At 50.7% G+C, this 27,195-nt stretch overlaps 1 protein-coding gene across 3 annotated transcripts in view; it reads right to left on the bottom strand.

The window, feature by feature from the left end:
- Positions 1–27,195, bottom strand: part of KIRREL3 (kirre like nephrin family adhesion molecule 3) — a 357,534-nt gene that overhangs the window by 105,207 nt on the left and 225,132 nt on the right. For 2 of the 3 annotated variants that reach the window (XM_058856947.1, XM_058856948.1), the window contains exon 2: positions 23,068–23,145. The exons of the other annotated variant lie outside the window; for it this stretch is intronic. In XM_058856947.1, coding sequence (XP_058712930.1) covers positions 23,068–23,145 — 78 coding nt within the window. The remainder of the gene's footprint in view (positions 1–23,067; positions 23,146–27,195) is intronic. 3 annotated transcript variants of the gene reach the window in all.

Here is a 27,195-nt window from a genome sequence, read left to right as displayed (position 1 = left end):
AGATCCCAATTTCACCCCTCCTGCTATCCAGAGTTTCAGCAAAAATATCTGCAGAGATAGGAGTTCATCACAGATTCATGGAATTGTGTGGGAAGGGAACATAAAGCCTATCCAGTTCCACCCCCTGCCATGGCAGGGACACCTCCCACTGTCCCAGCTGCTCCAAGCCTCATCCAGCCTGGTCTGGGACACTCCCAGGGATCCAGGGGCAGCCCCAGCTGCTCTGGGCACCCTGTGCCAGGGCCTGCCCACCCTCACAGGGAACAATTCCTGCCCAATATCCCATCCAGCCCTGCCCTCTGGCACTGGGAGCCATTCCCTGTGTCCTGTCCCTCCATCCCTTGTCCCCAGTCCCTCTCCAGCTCTCCTGGAGCCCCTTTAGGCCCTGGCTCCAGAGCAGAGGGGCTCCAGCCCTGGAGCATCTCCGTGGCCTCTCTGGATTTGTTTCAGCAGCTCCAGGTCCTTCCTGTGCTGAGAACCCAGAGGCAAATTCAGTTCACCACATGAGCCCAACCAAGAGTCCAGACATGGGACCCTCATGACCCATCTCCTTGTCACCTCCTGCTTCACAAAGAATCCCTAAATCTGGATTTGGGAATGGCTGCACAGCAAAGCAGGGAGATGCAGCAACATGTCCATGTGCCCCCAGCCCAAACTGTTTTACTTCCACATCCCATCTTCCCTCAAGTGTAAAGACTTGCAATATTTTCAAAGAAACGACTCAGTTGATGCCTGGCTTCCTGGGAATTTCCTGGGAGCTACTCTGGGAGTCATTGGACACTGTCTCTGTCCCTGAGACTCTCGGTCCATCCAGCACAGCAAAGCTCTGAGCAGAAGCAAAGATCAGGGCTCTGAATTAACTGTTGATTTTTTGGGTTTGTTTTAAAAGCAAACAAATATGGAAATGAGATGCTAATGATGCCACTTGGCTGTGATCCAGCACAATGCCTGTGTCCCACCTGTGCTCTGGAGCTGGGAGTGTGCTCTCACCTCAGTCACCTGCTCTTGTAGGTCAGGGCTTGGTGTCAGAGGATCCCAGAGCCTTCCCATCTCCTCCTTTGCTGCTTTGTCCCACTCCCTGAGGAGCTGCCAGCCCCTTTGCTCCTGCCTTCCTCAAGGAGTCTCATGGGGGGCACTTCTGCAGCCACTGAAATCCCGAAGGGCAGGAACAAAAGGGACAATAAAGGCACCATGGTGAAGAGCAAGCAGCCAAAACACTAACCCTGCTTTCAAAAACCCCAGGCAGGATCCTTGTGAAATCACAAGCGCGTCACAAAAGCTAAAGGAAGAAAAAAAGACAAAAAAAGAGACAACCACTTTAGAACTCTTTATATTTCCTTAATGGATTTTGCACCTGTGGCTCCTGTTTTTCAGTGTTTCTCTGTAATGTTGCCTTGTTCTTTCAAACAAAGGCTGGGACTCTCTGTTTGTGCCTTCCAAGGGAAAAAACACTGCCAGTGCCAGGGCATTGCTTTTCCAATGTCCCAACGCCCATGGATGGTGACAAGGCCCCAAAATCCTGTTTTACATCCCAGAGAACAGAGGAAGGCGCCTACACAATGACATTGCCACAGTCTGTGCTGCAGCAGAACCTTGAAGCCCCTTCCATCGCTGAAGCCAGAGTTTGTGACAGGCTTTTAAAGCTCTCTGAAGACTGAAATCTGTTTGCATGAGTTCCTGGCTGAATTATTTCAGCTTGCAGCCTCCTGTGCCCAAACCAGCAACCGGGAGCAGCAGAAAGTTAAATTTTCATTACCCAAGAGGAGTGAGTATTGTAGTAGGAAGCGAGGGACTCACCGAGGGAACAATGACTCATTAGAAATGGAGACATTGTGGCTGCTTTTATGTAAGTGAAGCTTTGAATGTCCATTGTGCTCTGAAAAGAATTAGTCCTTTTTGTTGAGAAGAGCATAGAAGTGGAGAAGGAGGACTATGAGCTCCTTGTCAAAATATTACTGTTCTGAAATGAAAGGCCTGGTGATTAGGAGTGGTGGGACATTCTCCTTGTCCTCAGTGGGAAGAGCTGATCCTTCCCTCAGCTTGGAGCTGTCACGACGCGTGGTAGGAGGATGATCAAGGGTCTGCTGTGTGACATCCTAATCCTACACAAAATCCCAGCAGGGTCCCTCTTCAGACCAAGCAGATCCCACCCGATGGAAATCAAGGCATTTCAGCCCAGCTTGGAGCTGGTTTCTTGTGGCACGATGCCTGGAGATGGAGCTGTCTCCTGGCCATGGGGAGGACTGGGAAGAGATGGCTCCGTGCCCACACTTTCCCAGCAGAGCAGTGCCTGGCTCTGCAGCACCCCACACAGCTCCTGCCATGGCCATGACAAGCAGGCTGCTTCTCAGTGCTCCTTTGGGTCCCCTCCCTGGAGCCAAGGACACCAAGCCCCCTTCCCAGGGCCCGTGGTGCTCCAGAACACGTGCCCACATTGATTTTCCAATGAGTAGGAAAAGCAAGCAGACAAAAGCCTTACATTATTTACAGAGCTCTCTGGAACTGTCAGTCGTGGGGAAGCAAGGGGAAGAGCCTGCTCATTACCTCCTGCATCCCAATTCCCTCCCTGCTGGGAGACAACACCCAGACCTGCACTGAGACCCAAGGCCTGGCCGAGAATGGAGCACAGGGAACAGCAAGGAGAGGGAGCCACAGATCCCCAGGGGCAAGGATTTCTCCAGACAAGGACAGAGATGAGCTTTTCTTACACCATCAGAGAAGCAAAAGAGCCGTGGCTGCCCAGACAGGAGCACAGGGATTGCACCAGGGATGCTGTCCTCAGTGGGGAGATGTGGATCAGCCTCCCCACAGGAGAGCCCCTTGTTGGTCATGGCCACAGCCATGTCAGGCACTTCCTTGGGCTTTGTGGCACAAACAGGAAACAGAGGTAGCTTGAGTTCAGCCATTGCATAAGATTTCCATTTTTTTTAAAAATTTGGCTTCCTTGGGGAAAAAATAAAATGAAATCCATTTGAACTAAAATATCAGTTTGGCCTTTTTTAGTGTGACTGCGTAAAAGGCTCACGTGGCCTCAGTGCTGAATTATTCAACTTGAAAGAAACCAAAGCACAACACCTTCAGTCAAGGGATGGCTCAGGTGTATGGAATGGTGCTGGCCAGCAGCCAGCTGTGTGACCTGGCAGAGGTGTCCCTGCTCCAAGAGGGAAGCAGGAGCTGAGCTCGTGCCTTGCCCACCCACAAACACAGGGAGATGAGACTTTCCCTGGAAGCACAGCCTGGGGGTCCCCAGTGATTCCAGCCCCCTGTGCAGCTCAGAGGGGAAGGTGTAGGGTGCACCGAGGTGAAACAGCCGAAGAAATGCTCAGGAAAAGCAATGAAAAGTAGAGCAACAAAGCTGGGGATGGGGCTGGAGCACCAGGAAAGGCAGGAGGGACCTTCTCCCTCTCTGCAGCTCCCTGGCAGGAGGGGGCAGCCAGGTGGGGTCAGGCTCTGCTCCCAGGGAACAAGAGACAGGATGAGAGGAAATGGCCTCAGGTCACAGCAGGGAAGGTTTAGGTTGGATAATTTAGGGAAACATTCTTCACAGAAAGGGTTGCAAAGCTCTGGAAGGGGCTGTCCAGGGCAGTGTGGGGTCCCTGTCCCTGGGGTGCTCACAAGATGTGTGGATGTGGCACTTGGGGACACGGCTTAGTGGTGAACATGCTGGGGTGCTGGTTTGAGGGCTGGACTTGATGATCCTAAATCTTTTTCAAATGAAATGATCCTGTGGTCCTCATGCCAGCTGCCAGAACAGAGTTTAAGGTGCTAAGCCAGTGCTCTGCTCTCCTGCCTGGCCTCTGGGAATGCGTTATCTCCTGGCCATGACCAGCTCTCAGCAAGCCCATGTGCTGTGAGCTGAGCTCATCCTGCAGTGATGTCAGATATTTTCCTAGCCCTGCTTTGAGAGGAACCACCAACATCCCACTGTGTCCACTAAGTAGCTTCAAACAGGAAACAGGAAAATTTGGAGTAAGATATTAAACCTTTCAGAGATCTTTTTGTCTATTAGTCACACAGGCAAGAGATCTGAACTATTGAGTGTTCCGCTGGCTTTGATACCCACATGAAATCCCAGCACTGCTTTCAAAGTCACTGTGAGGAGTTTGATCAGCCATGCAGAAAGGGCTGAAATGTCATCAGCTGCTCGGTTATTAGCTGCCAATTGGGAAAGGTGTAAGAGTATCCTTACCATGGGATATTTATTAGCAAACTCTTCCCGCAGCAGCCTGGAGAATTACCTCTTGTGAGATTAAACGCCTGCTCCTGGGAGCTGCACTGATGGGAAACAAACGAATGTACTGCATCGAGGCACCAAAAAGCAGCATTCCACTGACCTTACAGACTGGATCTCGTGGAATATTCCAGCTCCACGGATGGCTCCAGGCTCTGTGGATGGCTCCTGGCTGCTCTGCTCTCACAGCCTCACCTGCTGCCCAGATATCCCTGAGCTCTGAGCAGGCAGCACTCTCTCTTGTTAGACAAACTGCCAGCACTGGAGTGCGTGCTTTGGGGCACACAGGACTCGAGCAGGGCTGGAGGTGGAGGCAGCAATCTGGATTAGGTGGTGTTTTACCCAGGGGCTGGCACAGGTGAGGTGTCACAGGGGGGTGGCAGAGGAGCTGAAGGGTCAGCAAGAGGCAAAGCTGGTGGTGTCACTAAAGCTGTGGCAGAGGGGAGAGGTGTGAGAGCTTCCCTGCACCCTGGGCTGGGGCCAGGGATGAGGAATCCCAGTGCCTGGGCTGCCGTGGCTCCCTCTGCAAGGGCAGCCCTAAGCTCTGAGCCCCTGCCAAGGCTGCTCGGGGCACGAGGTGATGCCTGTCCTTGCTGGGAACGAGGACAGTGGCATCAGCAGCTGCTCCAGAGGCACTGGAAACCCTGGGCAGGCACTGAGCACCAATCCCTGGTGGAGACAAGAGCAGAGGGAAATAGATTTCCTCACATTGATCCACCTGTAGGCCCGGCTCCACTGAACACTGCCAATGACTCCAAGAAATATTTTGTTACCGGCGCTCCCGAGGAAGCTGTGGCACAATAGGAAATCACCATTTGTTCTCCTGTCAAGGTGCAGTGTCCTGGCACAGCTCCCCAGAGCCAAGCTGATGGGCTCAGGGGGGAGAACAGAGCTCCTGCTCCAGAAATTCCAGCCAAGCAGTTCTCTCTGTGGCACCTCCAGCTGCTTTTTGGATGATAATTATTTGTAGCTCAGAAAGGAGGTGGCAGGTCCCCAGCCACAGGAGGCTTGCACAGACACTCCTGGGACCTAAAACCTCCCACTTTAATCCACAGAGAAGAAAAAGGATCTTTTTCTTCTAAAAATAACAGCAGATGTGCAAACCAGTGGGCTCCAGCCTGCACAAAGTCTCCCAGATAAAATCCTGAAGGATTTTATCTCTTGTGACCTTCTGAAATCTCTCAGGTGATCCCCCTTTCCTGGATTACAGTCAATCCAGGGACATCCCCTTTGCCCACCCTTTGTTCCCAGATCAGGGCTGCTCTTTTGAAATAGAGTCCTTTAAATCTCAGCTCATCTTTGAGTTAGAGGGCACAGAGGACACTCGTCCGTAGGAAAACGAGAAGGATGAATAATCCATTTCACAAACGATTTGGAGATTTCAAAGTCTGGCTCTGCTCCCAGGAAGAGAGGCAACTGGAAGTTGTGCAGTTCACGGGGTGGAAAATTAGAGCAAAGAGCTTGCCTTGGGTCGCACCATGTTTCACTTCCATCCTCGTTTTTCAAAATCTGTTATCGCACGCTTTGAGGCATGGAGAGAAATCAGAATGAAGATGCAGCTCAGAACAGAAAATGCAGATATTTAATGTTACATTCTCTGCACAGGGAAGGGAGGTTGGATGATCTTTAAGGTCCCCTCCAACCCAAGCTGCTTTGGGATTCTATAATATTAAAATGAATGGAAAATTCTGCTCCTTCTCAAAATAATTTTAACTAGTCTTGTTACAGATTGGTGAGATGTTGTATAGATTGGAGAATTCATCCAAGGAGTGGTTAAATGAGTCTCTCTACAGGGTGTTTCCATCTCTGCTGATGTTGGAAGTGCCACCATCAAAGATTCCCTTAACAGGGAACTTCCCTGAACAAGAAACATCTTGGTGGCACCAAAACTCAAGGATGGGGGGAAGAGAAGGCAGCAATAAATCTTATTATTGCCCTGGGAGGCTGAGAAGTTGCTGTCTGCATGAAACATCACCTGGGTGGCTTTTGGGGGAGCTCCAGGCCAGATGAGCTCTGGGATACTGCAGAGCAGGCTGTGGACTCGCTCCAGCTCCCGCTGTTCACCAGAGCAGGGCGGGATTGCTCGGGGTTGTGCTGTGTGAATTATCAGCTCTGAAGATGAAGTGGAGTGAGAATTAGCAGGTTTCTGCTATAATTATTGTTTGTTTGGATTTTTACAAGTGGAAGTGATTGTAAATATGTGCTTTTTTTTTTTTTTTTAACACATGCAAGATTCATATTTAAAATTAAAACAAATTATTCTGAAAAACAGCCTAAAGTGAAGTATATGTAATACACACACAAAAGAAGTGGCAGGGGGAAGGCAGGAGGGGTTGGAGATGCTGAGATGAACAGACAGGGAGCAGATCATCTCTGAGCAGGAATTGTTTCACACATGTGCCCATCTTGTTACCCCAGGAAGGTGCTTAAAAATTCGCATATTTCTCTGTTTGTATGTGGGAGCTTAATAAAAGCTCCCCTCCATGAAAATCTTGGCTGTGCTATCCCCAGAGCCAAGGAAACACCTAGAAAGTGCATTTATCCATCACAGAAGAGGCCAGTGACCTGCACCACTGCCGACAACAACCAGCTGCTGCTTTTTACCTGGGTTTTACCCAGTAAAGCCAAGAACCATGAAAAATGAGAGACAATGTGAATCCAGTCAATAATTACAGCCCTGCAACTGCTTTATCAGCCCTGGGAGAAGGCACAGGGAAGGGGCTGTGCCTTGTCACTGCCTACAGACCCTGTGGCTTCTCCCCTTCCCTGCTGGAGAAGGGACAGCTCGGAGGTGACTCCAAGGATTTTGCTGTTTGTTTTGTCACCAGCTCCTTCTCAATGGTCCCCACTGCAGAGTCAATGGCTGCCTGGTGCAAAACCCCAGTCCAAGAGCAGATTAGCACATTCCAGCCTGCTGTGTTAATTAGCAGGTAATGAGAGATGCTTGTCAATAAACTCAGCTGTGTCTGACCCCCCTCCTGGGCTGCTGCCTGCAGGACTCGGAATGACAAACCCTGCTGGGGTCACTTAGGAGATGATGTGCTCTTTGGAGAGTTCACACAACCAGCACAGCAACAAACCTCATTTCACTCAGGTTTTTGGGGGACAGCTGGAGGAAATACTTTTCCACCAGGATTTCTGGTAGAGGAGCCTTTGCTCAGGGTTTGGAGCTGGTAGTGTAAAGCCAGGAGTCAAAATGAAAGGAATGTTATTATCATTAATCAGGAGTTTGACTCAGTGATCCTTTTAGATCCCTTCCAAATCAATGTATCCTAGTATTGCATTATTCTCTAAATACAGAATTACACTCTCTCAGGGTAAATCAGTGGAAATCTCTCCCCAAGGATTCCCCAGTCTTGAGAACTTTTCTGCAGTGGGAATAAACACCCCTAAGGAAAAATAAACAAACAAATACAGAAATAAAAAAAATAAGGCTCTTTGGTGGCTTAAATCAGAGCAAACTTCAAATGCAGGTCCTTCTCAGGCTGAAATCCTGAGGAATGGTGAAAGCAAAGTCCCCAAACAGTAACAGTTGCCTGTGCCACATCCATTTCTGACTTGAGGAAAAGCTCCCTGCCTTCTAGGAGGCAGGAATATAACCTGTTTGAGGCTTTAGAGAGAGACACATAACCATCATCATCATTTTCAAGAAGCAATGTGCACCACAGTGCCTTACGGACACCTATAAATTACCCAGCACCCGCCTGCCAGCTCAGCCTAAGCTCGATATTGCCTGCAGTAATTATTTGGATCAAATGCAGTTTATCTGCTTCATATTTGTGTTTCTGTGCTCTCTGGTAACTTATAAATGTCATTGCAGTGTTTATTTGTTATAATGAAACTTAATGACGTTTGAAACCGATGGCTGTGGTTGCGGGCTGCAGGTTTGAAGTAATCTCTTCATCTTTGAAGCAGGAGGCCCAAAGATAACATTAAATTATCCTAGAGAAAAGGAAGATGTATGCAGACAGATATTCAGGCCTGTGTATTATTCATTGGAGAGATGACTAGCAATGAGCCACAGTGCCTAAGGCGACGGACTCAAAGCATTGTCACCCAGCGAAGGCAAATGTTCCTGTCCAAGGGGAGCCAGTTGTCAAGCCACAAGCCCAAGTGCATCTCAATCTGTTTTATTAAACCTTCAGAGGCATGCTGGGGTGGCTGGGTGCCAGACGCCCGTGTGAGACGGCTGGCAGGGAAGAAATGAGGTGGGGCTACTGTAAAACACAGTGGAGCTGTGTTAGGAGGGGGAGTATCCAGCTTTGGGAGGCATCGGAGGGGTGGGGAGCAGAGCAGGAGCTTGGCAGTGCTGGGACCCTGTCCCAGGTGCTGGATGCTGAAGGCTGCTCTCCCTCCATGCAAGACCCAGAATAAACTTTTCTTGCTTTGCTTCAGGCGCTGCTCCTTGTCCTCTCTCCTTCTGAATAATTTCCTCCCTTGGTTTCTATTTCTGTGTGTATTTATAGACTCTGGTCGTGTCTCCCCTTGAGCCTCCTCCAGACTATATAAATTTACCTCCTCCAGTCTCTCCTCTTACAACCTGCTCTCTAATCCCTGGGGCATTCCTGCCACCACAGTCAGAATTTTCCCTGCCTTTGCTCCGTGCTCCCCCGCTGCAGGGACTGGCACTGCTGCGGTGCCAGTCCCATCGCAGCCCACGTGGAGCTGCACAATTACTGCTGCCTTATCACCTCGGGACCTGCTGAAGCAAAATGCCCCTGGCAACAGCCAGGAACATCTTTCCCTCAGCTCCCTCCGTGCTGTCAGGAGTGTGGAAGTACCCAGCACTCAAAGAGCTTTAACCCCTGCAGCACAGCCGAGCTGTGGAACTTCTGGGTTTTGAGCTGCCTTCCTTCACAGGGGCTGGTGCTCCCACACCTCCTGCCCAGGCTGCTGCATCTCAGGAATATGGAAACAGCCTCACTAGACCCCTCCTCACAAGGGCACTGAGACTTAAGGGTCTGCAGGAAGCTGGACCTCAGTGAAGTTTGGCTTTTTGTCTTCACCTGCTTCTGCACAGGGTCAGACAGGTCTGGAAACGCCCTGTGCTGCAGAATCTGTCCCCAGCTCCATCCTCTGGTCTGCCCTGAGCAATGGGACAGGGTGGCCAGAGGGTGAGGGAAGGGCTTCTGCCCTGCTCAGATGAGACCCCACCAGTGGAGCTGCCTCCAGCTGTGGGGTCTTCATCACTGGAAGGACATGAAGCAACTGGAGCCAGGCCAGAGGGGCCATGGAGATGCTCCAAGGGCCAGAGCCCCTCTGCTCTGGAGCCAGGCTGGGAGAGCTGAGGGTGCTCACCTGGAGAGGAGAAGGCTCCAGGGAGAGCTCAGAGCCCCTTGCAGGGTCTAAAGGGGCTCCAGGAGAGCTGGAGAGGGACTGGGGACAAGGGATGGAGGGACAGGACACAGGGAATGGCTCCCAGTGCCAGAGGGCAGGGCTGGATGGGATATTGGGCAGGAATTGTTCCCTGTGAGGGTGGGCAGGCCCTGGCACAGGGTGCCCAGAGCAGCTGGGGCTGCCCCTGGATCCCTGTGAGTGTCCAAGGCCAGGCTGGACAGGGCTTGGAGCCACCTGGGATAGGGGAAGGTGTCCCTGCCCAGGGCAGGGGATTGGAACAAGATGAACTTTAAGGCACCCTCCTACCCAAACCATTCCATAACTCTTTGATTCTGTGATACCCTTCCTGCACTGCCATCAGCCTCTCTTCTTCCCAGGGCTGTTGTGTGAAACCATTCCAAATCAAATCCAAATTCCAGATCCCTGAACTTTCCCTGAACACCCTGAGAGTGCCAATGTTTAGAGTTTCAGTTTCATGTGATTGTAGGGCAAGATTGTTTCCCTCCAAATCCTCCAAGGACCAGCCCATGGCGCACATCCATCACTGGCATCTCTGTACCTGGCAGCTGAGCTCCCTGCCCTGGACACCTGCAGTGCAGGGATGTGACCCCTGCAGAGGGCAAACCCTACAAGCAAACACTGTAATAAAATAATTTAAACTTTAATAAAAACTCCCCTCCATGAAAATCTGGTGAAAAAAATGAAAAATCCTCCCTGAGAAGCTGGTCAGTGCTTTATTCACTGAGCCCCAGGAGTGCAGGAGAGCCCGAGTAACTCATTCCCATCACCCACCTGAGCACCTGGATTGGAACCAGAGGCCATTATTGGCAGATGAGCTACCTGATGACAACTGACAAGAGAAATTCATCTTCATTACTCACCATCCTTACACAGCCAGACCTAGAGAACCCCCTGCGAGGATCTCACCACTGAGAGCTCATCCAAGGCCCCAGCTCTGATTTCCCTATGAGCAGCCCTCTTTTCCCAGCTGGGAGCACCTTGGATTAACTAATGCACCTGTCCCCGGGTTCCTGCAGCCCCCAGAGCCTGGACAGCTCTCCCATCCACACTCCCACTGGAGCTAACATGGCTTAAAACCTCGGTGACATCGATTAATGAGGAGGAGAGAACTGTGTGGGGCCACCTGCAATGACCTTGATGGAATCCCTTGAGAAGGGAGTTAATTCCGGACTCTCGCAGCGCCCGGCTCGGAGGGGATGCAAGCTCTGCCCTCTCCCAAGCAGCTCTGGAAACAAACAAGTTGACAAATGAGGCTGCCTCTTAATGAAGCTGCAGCCAAAGTCAATACTCGGCCCTTCTATCAGGGCACAGATCAAAGATGGTCTCAAGGGCAAACGACCTCGGCAGGGGTGGGACAGCTGCCACTTGGAGGAGGGAGGGGATGGCCTGGAAATGAAAAGGAGCAGCCTCAAAAGCAGAGGGAAACAAGGGCAAGTTGCAGAAGCAGAAAGGAAAAGGATTTAGAAGAAGAAATGTGCAGAAGGTGGGGGGAAGCCTTTCTTCAAGGCATGCTCTGTCTGCAGTTAAATCTGTTTGTTTGTTAAGGTCCTGGTATTCTCTCTGTCTCCACCATCCAGAGCTACATCCTCACAAACCTGTATTGCAGCTATTTCTCTGCAGAAGTTTTCCTTCTCCTCCCACCCAGCTGACAAAAGACTGAGTTGGGGAAGGATTAAGGTTCTCCCATGTATTTACAAGTATCTTGAGATGTTTAAAGCTTCGCCTTCAAGTTAGGTACACTTGGGGTGATTTTCTGGGGGCAGGGATGGGCAAGAAGAAAGAAAACAGCAAACAGATAAGGAGACACCTCCCACAACAGCAGATCAACTCCCCAGTATCTACAGCTGCTTGCAGCTTGGAGAAAGGATATTCTCCCCAGGCAGTTGAGCCCTGAAGCTGCTTTAGATCCTTCAGTGTCCACTGCACCCTCCAAGTCACCATTTCAGGCCATCCCCTGTCCCAGAGAGCAGCCTCACTGCAGGGAATGGCCGGGACAGGAGCCCCTTGGTGGATGGTGAGAGCTGGGACTCACCTGGACAGGCCATGCCTGATCCCAGCCTGGCTGCAATTCCATACCCCAGCTCTGGCTTCCTGGGGCAGGGATTGTTCCCTCCCTGTCTGGGAGGTGCTATAGCATCTGTCCCAGCATGGATTTGACCCTCAGCTGAAGGCTTCTGCTGCTGTGTGAGCCCACCCAGTCCTTCCCTGTCTCCAGGAAAATCCACTAGCAGCTCAGCTCCTGCTTTGAAAGCTCCAGGATTGAACACTGGTCTGAGCTGATGGCAACAGAGCCAGCACACTTATCTCCAGGTCAACCTAAATATTTTATTTAGCTTCTAAAGGAGTCAATGCCTTTCTCTCTTTCTTCCTTTATTTTAAATCTCGGAATGCTACTGACTCTCATGAATATTGATGAGGATCATTAGTCACTGAACATTTCACTTCCCTTCTCTTTTCCCTGTCTATATAAAAGCTTCATCTTTGTTAAAGAGAAAAAAAAGAAATCCATCTCAAGTTATATCTCTGGATATGCTTTGAGATTAGCTCCATTAATACATTTATAGAGGAGTACATACCCATGGGAGCAAATACTGGGTGTAGAAGGGCACAGAGATACTGACCCTGAGGTGGTGCTGCACTGGAGGGAACTGGGAAGGTTTGTGGCTGATGTTCTTTGCTCTCTGAAGGTTCATCGTGGCAGCCTTGGCTACTAAATAATCCTTGCATTGGCTGCCTGGTCTGGGGGATTCCACTCACTCTCCCCCCACACATGATCCACACCTGTCCTGCAGGTTTTTGACCATTCCCACTTTTTTCATCTTCATCAGCCTCAGCCTGAAGGCTTCAATCATTGAGTGAACACAGGTGGAGGGTTTGGCCAGATACAGCAAATAACTTGGGGCAAACAAGAAAAGCAGGACTTGCAGCATTCAGCTGGATACTTCAGAACCAGATTTCCCTATTTCCTTATGATAAGAAAAGATTTTTAGAAGGGTTTAAAACCAAGTCATCTCAAACACAGCTGTGCATTGCTGGGTGCTTGGCAGTGTCTTTCAGTCAAATCCAGCACAGCCCCACTTCACTGAGGAATGGAAGTAGGATCATTTTGCCGGCCTGAAACACACAATTTCATCCCATTTTGTCATTATAGCAGTGAAATAGAGCTGCCTCACACTGCTCCTGTAAGAGAGGAGCTTCAAGCTGTGGGTTGGGACTGCAGGACTGCAGGGATGGTGTTATGTGACACACAGGGAAGCCCCAGGGATGGAGCTTCAAAATGAGTTATTTAAGCCTTTTCCAAGCACAGCAAAGGCACTGGCTCCCCAGTGTCCAGAACACCAGAGGGTTTTGTCTTCACACCAGTCTTAGCTCCCACCCCACTGCCTGTTGGGCTGGAAGTGCTCCAGCACTCCAGTTTCTGCTCACAATTGCACAGCAGATTTCCTCGTGCTGGCTCGAGAGCCATTTCAATGGCAGGCCTGGCTGTTTGTCCATCCCAAGTGTGTCTCAGGGTGGGACTTACAAGGCTGCAGTGGTTTTAATTTATATTCTAACTGACAGGAGCTTGGTACTCCTTCATTGCTCCAGTCTGGGCAGCAGCAAACCATCTCTGCCTGCAGAAAGTATGTGGCTGCCTCCTGAAGAGGGAGGCTGGAGATCCAGAGCAGGCAGGAACAATCCCAGTGTCTCCCTGCAGCCATGTGTGCACTGCAGTGTCTGTGCCCCACAAGTGCCCCCCCAAAATAGCAGAAATGATGCTATTGATTCCCTTTCTCCAGTGCTGTCAGAATCCTGCCCCTTTTCTGACCAAAATCTGGATTGTTGTCTTGAAAGCAATGGCTTCCAGATGCCTTGAGAGCTGGAGGCTTGCACACAGCCAGGCTCTCGTGTCCGTGTCAGGGGGATTTACAGCACCTGGCTCAATGGCAGAGCCAGACCCACCTGTCCAGGCTCTGCTCTGGTGGTCACCATGTCCTTTAGAGGTGGCCTGGCAGTGCTGGGTTATTGGCTGGACTCAGTGATCTTCGAGATATTTTCCAGTCTAAACAGTTCCATGATTCTGTGTCAGCAGTGTGCCTGGGATTGCTGATCCCACTGCTGCCAGCAGCTTCCCTGGCAGGGTCCCCATGGACACAAGGGAGAAAAGCTAAATGACAGAGCCCAGGCTGCAGTGACAGCTCTGCAGAGAAGGGAAAACTATCAGCAGATCCAGCTCCAAGGGAAACTCAGCCTGGAACAGCGTAGAGCTGGGAAAGCCAGAGCTGCCATCTCCAGAAGCCTTGGACCTCCTGTCATTCATGTCCTCCCACCTCCTGATTAAAAAGAAACTGGCTCAAAGCCCACAGCACCAAAAGATGGCCAGGCAGCCATGGCAAGGTGAGGCCCCAGCCTTAGCTCTGCCTGCTGCTCACAGGACAAGCTTTTACCAACAACTTGACATATTCCTCAGGGGCACATCCCATTTCCGTGCCAGAAAGGATCTAAAGGGACATGGCAAGGGCAATGGAATTCAAGTGGCTGAAATAATCTATATCCCACTCTAGATATTGATCCATGTGTGTAAATAATGGAATCCCAGAATGGTTTGGTTGGGAGGGACCTTAAAGACCATCCTGTTCCACCCCCTACCATGGGCAGGGACACCTTCCATTATCCCAGGTTGCTCCAGTATCCTAGGTTCCTGTCCAAACTGGCCTGGAATGCTTCCAGGGATGGGGAATTCACAGGTTCTCTGGGAAACCTGTGCCAGGGCCTCAGCACCTTCACAAGGAAGAATTTCCTCCCAGTATCCCATCTAACCCTGCCCTCCTTCAGCTCTAGGCCATCTCCTCTTGTCCCACCACTACATGCCCTTGTGAAGAGTCCCTCTCCAGCCTAAGATTCCTGAAATGGTTTTAGTGGTTTCCCCAAGGAAGTCCTGCAAAGGAGCAGTGCACAGATTCCACAGGATCCAGGTTCTGTACACAACTGCAGGCTGAACAGTGAGAGAAGCAGCTCCTGAAATGTCTGATGCTGGTACTCAGGGAGTGAGGAAAGATCGTATTCATTTATTTAAGACCACGCAGCAATAGCTTTCCACAGGGGACTGCTGCTGAAATCAATAGATAAAATGATACCCTTCGACCATTAACTGCTACAACAACACCGTTACCGTAAAGCTCCTGAGCTTTGGATCAGATTTATGAGCAGCAGAGTTGTTCAGCCGCTCTACAGTCGCTGTAGACAGCTGGAACATCACGGATGGAACTCTGCTCCCCCTCTCCAAAGGAGCAGAGAGCAGCAGGAAGCTGGGGAGAATGAACAGCAGATAACACAGGATCCTTCCCTGAGCAGCATCCTCGGGAATGCTCAGCACCAGCCAGGACTCGGCTCATAGCCAGGGAGATCCTGCCTTACTCGGTTTTCCAGCTGAACCAACCCAGGCAGAGTTTCCCCTGACACCAGTCACAGACAGCCCCTACACTGGTTTTCCTCAGGTTTCACTTACATCCCTGCCTTGTTCAGCTCCCAGACACACAAAGCACCACGGAAATATCAATGAGACCTCTGAGATAACAACACATCCTTAACAACACCTTGGGAGCAGCTCTATCCACTCTCCTCTTCCTTCCCAAGGCCCTTGTCAGATAAAGAACAAAAGGCTCAGTGCAGCTTACCCAGAGCTGCTGGCCCTAATCAGTTGTGGTGGTGTCTGTGCAGGGACACGAGTGACAGCAGTGGAGCTCCCCCACCTCAGAGCTGTGAGCCCAGGATGGGGTGGCACGTTCACAGGGAGTGACAGCAGAGTAGACAATGCAGAGTTCCCACCACAGCCCATGGGGAGAGTGGAGATCAGCTGATAAATGGGGCTGCCACCACTGTGGCTGCCAGGGCAGTTTGTGCCAGGGATCCTGCAGCTTGGAGCTAAGCTTGGCAGGAATCCCATTTCCAGGGTGCAGACGGTGCAAAGCCCAGGGGGCAAAGCTGTGGGAAGATGCTGGGGTGTTGTTGGAGCTGTTTCTGGGCTGCTGAGCTCTGCTGTAGGCTGAGTAGAACTGTTTGAACTAAACCAAGTGACATGCCACAGGTCTGGTCCCAAAGGACAGACCCTTTCCACTGTCAGGCCAGAGAGCCAAGAGAAGTTTGACCTTCTACAGCAGCACTGAGGTTGCTGGCATCTGGTAGAGGAGAAAGGTCATGTTTTACAGGGATAAGAGGGACTAGGTCCTATTTATCCTTGAGGCTCAGGAAGATTCATGCTCAGCCTGTGCTGCTGCAGATGTAAAAGTCACTTGCAGGATCTAGTTTAAGTGTTCCCATAAATCCAAGTAATTCTGAGGCAGCAACTGCCTTGCTGGGCTGTTAATGGGTGGCACAAATATGCCACTGTGTCTTGGTGCCACGCTCTAATCAGAGGTTTTGCTGGCAGGAAGGGTTCACTGAACCCAGTTTGAACTATGGCAGGGAGCAGAAGAGGCGGTCAAGCAGAGAGACATTTGGAGCAGAGGCACAGTCAGCTTCTCTGAACAAGCCATTTTTTCCCAAAAGAGCAGGGACTCCATCCCAGAGCCCCAGCTGGTTTCTCTCCAGGCAGTAACAGGGGGCCTGACAGACAGGAGCTGCAAATCAGACCATTGTAGAAAGGAGCCTCAGGCTCTGGGAGGAAAATATACTGTGAGTATTTCTGTTCTCCACTGGAGAAATGGAAGGCTATGGAGGGAAGGATGATGAGGGATGAGACATCAGAAGGACCTGGAGCTGCTGGTGCGAGTCCAGAGAGGCCACAGAGATGCTCCAGGGCTGGAGCCCCTCTGCTCTGGAGCCAGGCTGGGAGAGCTGAGTGTTCACCTGGAGAAAAGGCTCTGGGGAGATCTTAGAGTCCCTTTCAGTGTCTAAAGATGCTCCAAGAAAGCTGGAGAGGGACTTGGGACAAGGGATAGAGGAGCAGGATAAGGAGGAATAGCTTCCCACTACCAGAGGGCAGGGTTAGATGGGATATTGGGCAGGAATTGTTCCCTGGCAGGGTGGGCAGGCCCTGCCACAGGGTACCCAGAGAGCTGTGGCTGCCCCTGGATCCCTGGAAGTGTCCAAGGCCAGGCTGGACAGGGCTTGGAGCCACCTGGGATAGGGGAAGGTGTCCCTGCCACGGCAGGGGGTGGAATGAGATGAGCATTAAGGTCCCTTACAAGATAAACCACTCCATGATTCTTTGATTCTGTGACAGATCTGCCCACAGCCCTACAAACACCAACTCAGCCACGCTCTGTGCCCACCACATTATCAAGGATTTCAATATTTGTGACATCCTTTAAAACTTTACCCAGTTTGGTGTTTAAATCCATCTCCTTTCCTCTTTGTCTTCCTAGGTATTGTATTTCCCCACCTCAGCAGTGCTGCCCAGCTCCCCAAGGACCCAGCTGTGCCCCGCAGCAGCGCTGCTGCAGAAGGAGCCGCAGCCCTCGCTCCTGCAGGAGCTGCAGATTGCCTCAGAGAAGCTATTAAGGAGCAGTCAAATAGAGCAACCTTTCATTGACAAGGCACTCGGCCCTTTAAACGATTCCAAATAGTGTTTTCTTTTTATTGCTTTCTGCAGTTTAACAGCCTTGATTTCGAGTTACTTTGGCTTATGATAAACTCCGGATCTATAACACCTCTATTCTCTCCCTCTTTGGTCTCTCTCGCCCACTTCTTCTTTATGTTTTTAGTAAAAAAAGATCCAGGAAAACAGATAGCAGATTAAAAGGGAAACAAATTGAAATGGGTCAAATGTATCTTGCTTAGATGACAGCCGCCCCATTAGATACTTTTAAACAGGACAAATAATCCGTTTGGAAGCATAAGTGGGCTTTTACATTTATTCTAAATTACAAACCAAATGATTGCAGCCTCAAATGGAAGCACTGGCTAATTGCACTAATATCTCACTAATTCCAGCATCAAGGAATGGGGGGAAACTGAACAATTTTCACCATTTTACCAATTATTCGATTTAGGCCAAGGTACATTATGCAAAACCTGGGTTGTGCTTCCTCTCCATTTTGTGATCTATGACAAGGACTGGAATTCCAGTTATTAATAATGGAGGAGCTATAATTATTCTAAGAATGGGTATGAGATAATTACAAGCCATAAACCCAGCTTTCATATATGCACAATTCTCTCCCCATGTCTGGCAGCACCAAAATGCAGCACCTTGCTGCAGACTGGAGCCCCCCCAAAGGTCAGGACAAGCCCCCCACGTGGAGCTGCAGTGCTTGCAAGTCACGATGGGAAGCCAGAGCTGGGAACTGGCAGCTGCCCAGCTCTGCAGGCAGGACTGGTCAGGATCAACCTTCCAGAGGCTGGAATTAGGTGATCCTGAAGGTTTCTTCCAACCCACACCTCTGGATGACTCCATGGTTCCATGATTCCTGGAGGCTGCAGTCTGTGAAGGCTGCATGGATGCAGGAATCATCCCAAACAGAACAGGCTGGTGGCTCTCCTGCCATTTAGGCCAGCACTGTCCCTGTCTCTCTGGGCCAGCTCAGCCCTGCCCATGTCTGAGCTATGTGGATGAATTCCTCCCCCTTCTCCCAACAACTTGCTGTTGGAGCAAGTCCAGAGGAGGCCATGACTTTGACAAGAGGATGAGAGCACCTTCCTGGAGAAGATTGGGTTGTGTGGAGACCTTATAGCACCTTCCAGTATCGGAAGGAGCCACAGGACAGGGGGAGAGGGACTCTGTCAGGAGCTGTAGTGACAGGACAAGAGGGAATGGGCACAAATGGGAATTTAGACCAGATATCAGGAAGAAATTTTTCACTGTGAAAAATTGGCACAGGTTGCCCAGGGAGGTTGTGGATGCCCCATCCCTAGAGGTGTCCATGGCCAGGGAAAGCTGGGACCAGATAATTTTTAATGTCCCTTCCAACCCTTAACATTTTGGGATTCTGTGAACAAAAGAACAGAGCTTTCCATTAGTCCCAGTGTCTTCAAATAAGATCCCAAACTTTCAGAACAGAAGAGTCAAGGTGAGATTGCAGCTCAGACTGAAAAACTTCCAAGGCCTCACTCTTCACCCTCCCAAAATGGAAGATTTGTCTTATGCTTTTAAAAGCCCACATGGCTTTTAAAGAAAAGCTGAGCACCTTGGATCTGGGCAGCCCTTCCCCAGCAGAGATGATCTGCCAAGCTCTCCCTCTCGCACAGAAGGCAGAGCACTCGTTGCTATGTGGAGCTGCAGCTCTGCAGCACAGGCTGCTGGTGCTGCTGTGCTTTGTGTAGTGAATGGAGACACCTTGAATGCACAACCCAGCCCCAACACAAACAGAGAGCGGCTGCTGCCGGAGATAACTGCGGCACAGCCTTCTCCTGGCACAGCAGGCAGTGTTTGCATCTCTCTGAAGAGGAGGGTTTGTCCTTCCCTGAGCACAGATCATTAACCACTCACTGCTCCAGGAGGAAGATGCTGCACCAAATCCTTCTGTCCCTTTCCCCAGCTGTGCCTGCTTTCCCTGCTCCGTGCTGGGCACGAAGATGAAGCCCACCCCTCATAGACCAAGAGCTGTGTCCATCCCATGGAGTTTCCATCTGCCCTCCACATGTGAGGACATGAGAGCAAGTGAAGAGTCTGGAAGGGGAGGTCAGACGAGGGCAGGGATCTGCCCTGTCCTGCTGCCCTGTGTGGGGGGATGTTGTTACAGGCACCTTCCAGCAGCTGGCGGCTGGTGGGAACAGGTGGTGGAGGTGAAGGCTGACACCTCTCAGTGCTTAATCGTTCCCGTTAGTAGCTTTATGAATGGCAGCCAAAAAGTGCCATAATTGCTGCAGTGACGCTTGCTAATGACTCGAGTTAGATCTGGCAAGTAGTCAAAGGCAGGAGACAAGAAGTAAAATGCAGGAGCAGCATCTGAATTCCTGCCTTGGACCACTACAAAGGAGAGCGGAGCAAGGCCAGCTTGGGACCTGCAGGTATGGACAGGGAGGGACCAGGCATGATGGGTTAGCAGAGAGAGATATTCCAGCACACCCCTGGCCTGCCCCTGGGGAGAGAACTGCGTGAGAAAGGAGAAGTGGAATAGAAGAACAAACCCAAACTTTCAGAGTAGCTCAAAATGCTTTTTCTTGGGGAATAAGGTGACCCACCTTCTAGAAAACATTTTTCTACTCCAAAATCACCTTGAATCAGGGTGGCACAAGCCCTGGCAGAACAGGGTAAGTCAGCTCACTGCCAGCCCAGCATCAGCTCCAGCCCCAGCACCACCTCCCTTGCACTGCACGTGGGACATCCAGGCCACCCTCCGTGGCTCCCACTGCTCCACCCTCATGGCCACGGGAGAGCCGTTCCCAAGGAGCAATCCAGCCCCTCCTGAGCTAACAGCACGCTCCTCCTGATTATGTATCTGTTTCTGAATGTTAACAAACAGTCGGCAGCAGCTGATTGAGTGGGTTATTAGCAGAATGAAGACAGATGGTGGAGGATTAACTCCAGAGCATCTTTATTGCACGGCCGTCATTGCAGACAGCTCTGCCTCTCCCTCTGTCTACAACTGTCACCAGCTCCATTTCACCCCACAGCTCCCAGGGCACACCAGAGCACGGGACCAGCACGAGACCAGCCCATCATCAATCACACGAGCACAGAGCAGCCACGCTGGAGCTGTGCCTTCCTGCTCCCCAGCCAAATCCACCCCCAAATCCAGACTTTTCCTGCTGAGGGCTTTACAAAGAGAGAAGTGGTTGCACCTGATACAGCACAGCAGTGCAAGGACAGTGCCCAAACTGGGTTTGCTGTGCCCATCACGTGGTTCCTGACAGCTGGGAGAGGCTCCAGCACTGCACCTGGACCTGTCTGATCACTACACAGAGATCGAGATGAAGATCTGATGGAAATGATGTGGGCAGAGGAATATCCATGGACACCAATTTTGGCTCCTCATCCTGGGCCCCAGCTCAGCTGGAAGAGCCACATCTGCAGCCAGATGTTCTAGTGGACATCATCCCTTGCCAGCTGGTCAAAAAACAGCACAATGCCACCAAAAACATTTGCTGTGCCTCTCTCACCCACATCTATTTCACCCCACTGGGAGAGGTTGCCAAAGTGATCTGTGAGCGTCCAGATCAGATCTTCTCTGTGGGGACAGCCAAAACCACCATGTTCACAGAATCACAGAGTATCCTGAGGTGTGAGCAACCCACCAGGATCATCCAGCCCCAGTCCTGGCCCTGCACAGACCCCCAACAATCCCACCCTGGGCATCCCTGGAGCTCTGTCCAAAGGCTCCTGGAGCTCTGGCAGCCTCGGGGCTGTGCCCATTCCCTGGGGAGCCTGGGCAGTGCCAGCACCTCTGGGGGAAGAACCTTTCCCTAAATCCAACCTAAGAAATTATTTCCCATCTGTAAATGATTCTTCCACACTGTGAAGGCTTTCAACTCCTCTTGTGCTTATCTACTTCCAAGCCATTGTAGATGTCTCCAGTAAATGGCAGGAAGGTTCTGATGGTCCCTGCAATTACCTGTTTCCTCTGGGATGGAGACCCCACACCTCATATTATCCCACTTCCCCACTGCCTTCCTGTGCTTTCAGTTCCTTCAGCTCCCTTGTGTTTATTATTATGGCTGCTCTTCAGCCTCTTTTTAAAGGGAGAAAAAGCTCTCACTTGGCACAAATACAAAAGGGGAGCTGCTCTCTGTCCTCATCCTGGCAAGGGAACTGGACCAAAGAGGTGCTCAGGCACCTTGGGTAGGAAATTCCTGTAGATGACCAGACATCTGACCCCACTGCAGCTCACACACCATAGAGTGTGGATCTGCACTGCAATCCACCAAAACCCTGGGAAGCTGGATGTCTGCAATTGTCATCTGTAACTGCTTTGAATGAAAACACAAGTCCTAGGTGGTCTTTGTATCCATGGAAATCCCCCTGACTTTTGTTTTTGGCAGATTGTACCTTTAAACATAATGGCCCTGCAGCCTGCAGGGGCCAGAAACTGGCTGCATGTCAGGCAGGAACACTTTGTTCCCTTTCCCTCACAAAAGCTTTACTTTTGGCCTTTCATGTCTCTTTGTTCTCTCCACACAAAGCCACGCTCAGCCTGAAAAGGGGGCTCACTTCGTAGGCTGACGCAGGCTCTGACTCCATCAGGGGACCAGAGCAGTCCCAAAGGATTGGCAGGATGCCCAGGGTCCTGCCAGCTCTCCAACATGCTGTGAGCATCCCCAGGGTCTGGACACAGCCACAGGCAGCCTGTCCAAGAGGCTTGAGGGGCAGAAAGGTACCGAGAGGGAGGCTGCACCTTCTCACAGCACTCATGTCCCATGGGGCAGCCCCTTTCCATTAAAAACATCCTCTAATCAATGTTTAAAGAGTGTGTGGTAATTAACAAGCATGAGGTGAAGTCTTGTGAAGTACTTTCCCCATGTTATCAGCTCAGTATCAGGCTCCTGGGACCGTGAAGGAACCTTTGATCTTCTAACTAATGTTTGAGCCATAAACTTGCCTCTATGTGAGTTTTACTCCATGGAAACTCACCTTTTACTCTCACAGAAAAAGGCTTCCTGCAGGAGCAGACACCCCCATAGCTAACTGCCACAAAACTCCATCCCATGTGGGGAAAAAGAATCTGCAATAGTTTGGGTTAGAAGGGTCACCCAAACAGACCCAGCTGCAGTGAGCAGGGACACCTTCCTCTAGACCAGGTTACTCAGAGCCCATCCAGCCTGACCTTGGATGTTTCCAGAAAAAGAAGCACGATATTGGACAACAGGTCACACCCTTTGTCCAAATTATTTCCAATCAGAGTCTCTAAAAAGGGTTCAATCCATGCTTGGGTCAAGTTTCCCATTCCCAGTGACCTCACAGCCAAATTCTCTGTGACAATTCTCAGAGACCCTCCCATCTCACAGGCTCTGGGCTTCCTTCTCTCATCCATTAATCAGAAGGGGCTGCACCAGGGCTGGCTCCAGGAAAGGAAGCTACCAGAAGCAAGGATGCCAGTTCTTCTGAGTATAAATAGTTTTTGTTTAGTTATTATGCTTCATAATTATTTATGATATTTCTATGGATTAATCAATGCTCATAAAGTACTTGGGGAATGACTGGAATATAAAATAGGGAAACTTTAGTAGAAGTTTGAAGAGCAGTGTAATGGCGACTCTGTGAGGTTCAAAGGCTCTGGAAACTGGGATTCTGGAAGTGTCATGGTGACCACTGCCACCCATCTAGAATAAGAAGAGTAGAGTGCAGCAATTGCTGCAAGAGCTTCCTGTGTGACAAATCCTTTCTGTAGGAAAAGACAGTGGGTTTTGAATGCATGGAACCACAAAGCTCCTGCTCTTCTCTTGCAGCTTCGCACAGGGGGCTCCTCACATGCATGGCCTCTAAGATGTTCCAGAGATCAAAGGGGAAGCAGGATTTTCTCCTGGGTGGGAACAAGAACCCAGCACACTCTTAGAGGTGAAGCCCCTCACAATGAGATTGCTAAAGAGGAAGAAGAAGAGAAGGTGAGGGAACTGCTCACCTTCAGTCATCCTGCGGTACTTCTCCTTGTACATGAACCCCAGTACTAGGCAGCATCCTCTTCCTGGGAGCCCCAGTTCTGCAAGAGAAGAGAGCGTGGGGTTAGACTGGGCTGGGGACAGGAGCAGGCACATGGGGCTGCTGCAGGGAGCAAATCCTGCTGGAGACAGCCTTCAGGAAAAGCTCCAGGAAGGTGGGCACATAGCTGAAGTCTTTGGGCAGCCTCCCAGAGCTGAGCTTGGCTGGGCCCCAAGACAGAGCATCTAAAGACAGGAGGGTCAGCATCCCCTCCCTCGCCTGTCCTTAAGCATTCCTCTATTCCAAGTGAGGGGATGAGCTGCATCTTCCTCCACAGCAGCATGTTGCAACAACAGGACTCTTTCATCCCTTTCTCCCTTAGTGGGCAGCAGAGTGAAACGGGAAATGGCCCTCAGTAGGGAAGATAATTCTGGCCTGAGGAATCTTGCTCTTCAGAAGCAAGCAAGTGACCCTATGAACAGGAGAGTGCCAGAGTCTGAGGAGGCACAGGCCTTTGATGCCTTGATTTGTTAATGGGGCTTTTTGACTCTTGGTAACAAACAGAGAGATCTGAGCTTGGGTTTTTCCAGAAGTAGGCTGCGAGCACAGGCGCTCTCCCCGTGTGCGTCTCTGAGAGGCAGAGAGCTCTCGTTCTTCAAACAAATTCTCCTGTGTCACAGTGCAGAAAATTAAGGTACCATGTCCCCAGTGCTGCCTGCGGACCTGCAGAGCTCCTCGGGGGCTTCTGTGCTCTGCAGAGCCCCGCTGATCAAAGCCCCTTTGATGTTTACTTAATGTGGCTGTGGACTCTGCAGAGCCCCCTGTGCCGAGGAAGGAGTGCCGGGAAGTTGTGCCGCTCACAGGAGGGAAAGGCGGCGGAGCAAGAGGCTGGAGAACGCAGCGGTGGCTGGAGAGGAGCAGGACCTGCCTGGCAAACTTGGCTTTCAGTGCCACGAGGCAAACTTGGGGTTGAATCGCAGATCTGGATCATGTCCAGAGGAAGAGGGAAGTGAGATGTGATGTGCAGGGAAGATCCCCAGATCCACGTGGGTATAGACCCAGATACAGAGAATTCCTCCCTAACAGTGCTTGCTGCCATGGCATCGCAGCAGAGCAGTTACATCTTCCTCTTGTGCACAGCATGAGGCAGAATTTATGCCTAAACCTAGAAAGAAACAGACTTCTTTTGATGCCAGGGCACACACAAACCCAGTTAAAGCACTCTAGCATTGTCCAGGGCTCCACCTTGCAGGAGGCTCCTGGTCCTAAGGCTCCCATCAGGGAGGAATTGTTATCTAACCCAAACAAATGACACCTGTAATCCCACTGAAGCTGATGTTCAGACAAAAGCAAGTCTCTTGAAATAATCAGAGGAAGCTGAAATTTAATTGCTCCCCTAAATCCGCCTTGTCCTGGAGGGAATGCCCTGGAGAGAAACAGGCATCTCCAGAATGTGACTCCACCTTTCAAGATGTCTTTGGGAGTGCTTGGAAATCTCTCATCAGCCATAAAAGGTGGTGACTCTAACTCAGAAACTCAGGTGAAGATGCCTAAAGATCAGGGCAAATTAAGCAACCACCAGAACTCTGAGTGGTTGCTTGAATTAACAGGAAGGGGTAATGAGCAACCATTGTCCACCTCTGGTGGTGGAAAGCCGTTCTCTTGCTCTCCAGGACAGGTAACGCGCTCCACCACGGTCTGCACAAGGTGCACAACCACAGAAGGGTGTTGGCTGCAGGATGCCTCTGCCTGCAGGGATGCCCAGCTCAGGCTGCCTCCCTCAGCCCTGCCTGACAGTGAGAATCGATAAGAGCTCGCTGGCCTCGGGGGATTTTCCATGCAGGATCCTGTGAGGACACGCACTCCTCGTGCCTGGCAGAGCCCTGAGCCCACGCAGAGCCCCCAGAGCCGACTGTGCAGAGCCGGCAAAGCAGGTGAGAGCTTTATGTCTTTATTGATAGGAAAACAAAACCCTATCGATTGCTATTGAGCCTCCAACGAGCACCAAGGTATCAAAGTAATTAAAACAACACAATTAGATTAGTGTCAGACAAGGCAGCAGAGCCCACAGTGCAGCTGAGCAAGCCAGCGCTGCTCGGACTCAGACGAGCACCCGGGGCCTGTGTGGGGATCCTGGCTGGGTTTCCCTGGACACAGACCTGCAGTGAGGGGCCTGCCACAGCCTGCACACACCCTGAGCACAAACATCACCAAGCTTATGGAAAGGTTTGGGTGGGAATGAACCTTAAGGACCCTGCCATGAGCAGGGACACCTTCCCCTGTCCCAGGTTGCTCCAAGCCTGGTTCCAGCCTGGCATGGGACACTCCCAGGGATCCAGGGGCAGCCCCAGCTGCTCTGGGCACCCTGTGCCAGGGCCTGCCCACCCTCACAGGGAACAATTCCTGCCCAATATCCCATCCAGCCCTGCCCTCTGGCACTGGGAGCCATTCCCTGTGTCCTGTCCCTCCATCCCTTGTCCCCAGTCCCTCTCCAGCTCTCCTGAAGCCCCTTTAGGCCCTGGCAGGGGCTCTGAGCTCTCCCTGGAGCTTCTCCTCTCCAGGTGAGCCCCCCCAGCTCTCCCAGCCTGGCTCCAGAGCAGAGGAGCTCCACCCTGGAACATCTCTGTGGTCTCCTCTGGACTCACTCCAGCAGCTCCAGGTCCTTCTAATGATGGTGCCCCCTGAGCACCCTGAGCCAGGGCAGTGCTGGGGCAACAGGAGCTGCAGTGTCCTGGGACAATCCCACCACTCAGGTGTCCAGATTTCACCTTCCCCTTGCAGTGAGCAAAAAGCTCCCAAAAAGGGGGTTTTGGGCAGGGGCTCCAGCCCCAGGCCCAGCTGTGCTGCCCAACAGGTCCCAGGCCCAGCTGAGCCCTCCGAGAGGGAGGGAGGCTCAGGCTGAGCTGGATCCCAATGAAATGTGGGTTCTTGTCTCTCTCAGCCTGGCTTAGCAGGCTGCTGTGGGTGCCTGTCTCCCTTTTGCCTCCCCAAGGGGTGCTATAATTAACACTTATAAACCACTTTGATATCCCATGATGAAAGGAGCTGTACAAAAGCGCTGCATTATAATATTTCATACCATAAATTTGTGAGAACATGCAAAAATCTTTATAGCTAAAGGCACCTTTAAATACTTGAGACTGCCTTTAAAAGGTAAAATACTTCAAGATGACTCTGCTGCCTAAGGATATCTCACCATTTTGGCTTTTAGTGGCTACCTAAAGCTAAAATAGTTAAGCAGGTACCCAGCATTTTAAACATCTTGGCTTTAGGGGAGCTGCTGAGACACATTGAAACCAGAATGTTTTAACCCTTGCACATCCCCATCTCCCCCAAATCAATCCCATCCATTTCCTTGTGATGACAATTGAATTTCTCAGCATGGTGAGAGCTGTTACAGCTGCAGTTGATAATGCCAGGCACTGTGATGAAGTGGGAGCTAAAGTATCCTGGTTGGAAACCACACAGCAGAGCCATGGTTTCGATTCTCTCAGAAGTACCTGCGTTAATTAACCCCCAAACTCTCTGGGAAAAGCTAAAACAACTTCAAAGCACAAATTGCCAGTGACAATGAAGCAAAAGACAATTAAAAGAAACAAGATCTTGATGTCTTCTAGAAAGGGTTCCTCAGCCTGGGAAATAGAGGGGAAAGATGTTTAAGAAGAAAGTTCTCTCAGTGTTGGCCCACACTATGGATTCCTCCTGCTTTTTCCTCAGTTCTTTCATTACTTTCTCTACTCAATGTCAATTCCTTCCCTCACCACTCAGGAAGGGAAGGAAATACCCGATCACCGGTGCACTAAAGGCCAAAGCTGCAAAGCTGTAATAAGGGTTTATTAACATAATCATAATATGTACTATTGTGTAGCTGTATCCCACCAGGAATGATAATAAACATTTAATAGCCCAATAATACCTGTTTAATAATTTTTCAGCTCACCCTGTCTAATTGCAAGTTTATTAAAGAACGATAAACTTTATAATCGTTGTAAAGGCATAATTGCAATTCCATTGCTTATTTAATATTGAGCTAATGATATTACAACTAAGTTATATTTTCCCATACATATTAAATATCAATTAGCTGGTTTAAACTATTGATTTGTATTTA

The sequence above is a fragment of the Poecile atricapillus genome, chromosome 25, assembly GCF_030490865.1.
Source record: "Poecile atricapillus isolate bPoeAtr1 chromosome 25, bPoeAtr1.hap1, whole genome shotgun sequence".
NCBI lineage: Eukaryota > Metazoa > Chordata > Aves > Passeriformes > Paridae > Poecile > Poecile atricapillus.
This window is presented reverse-complemented; position numbering and strand designations above follow the sequence as displayed.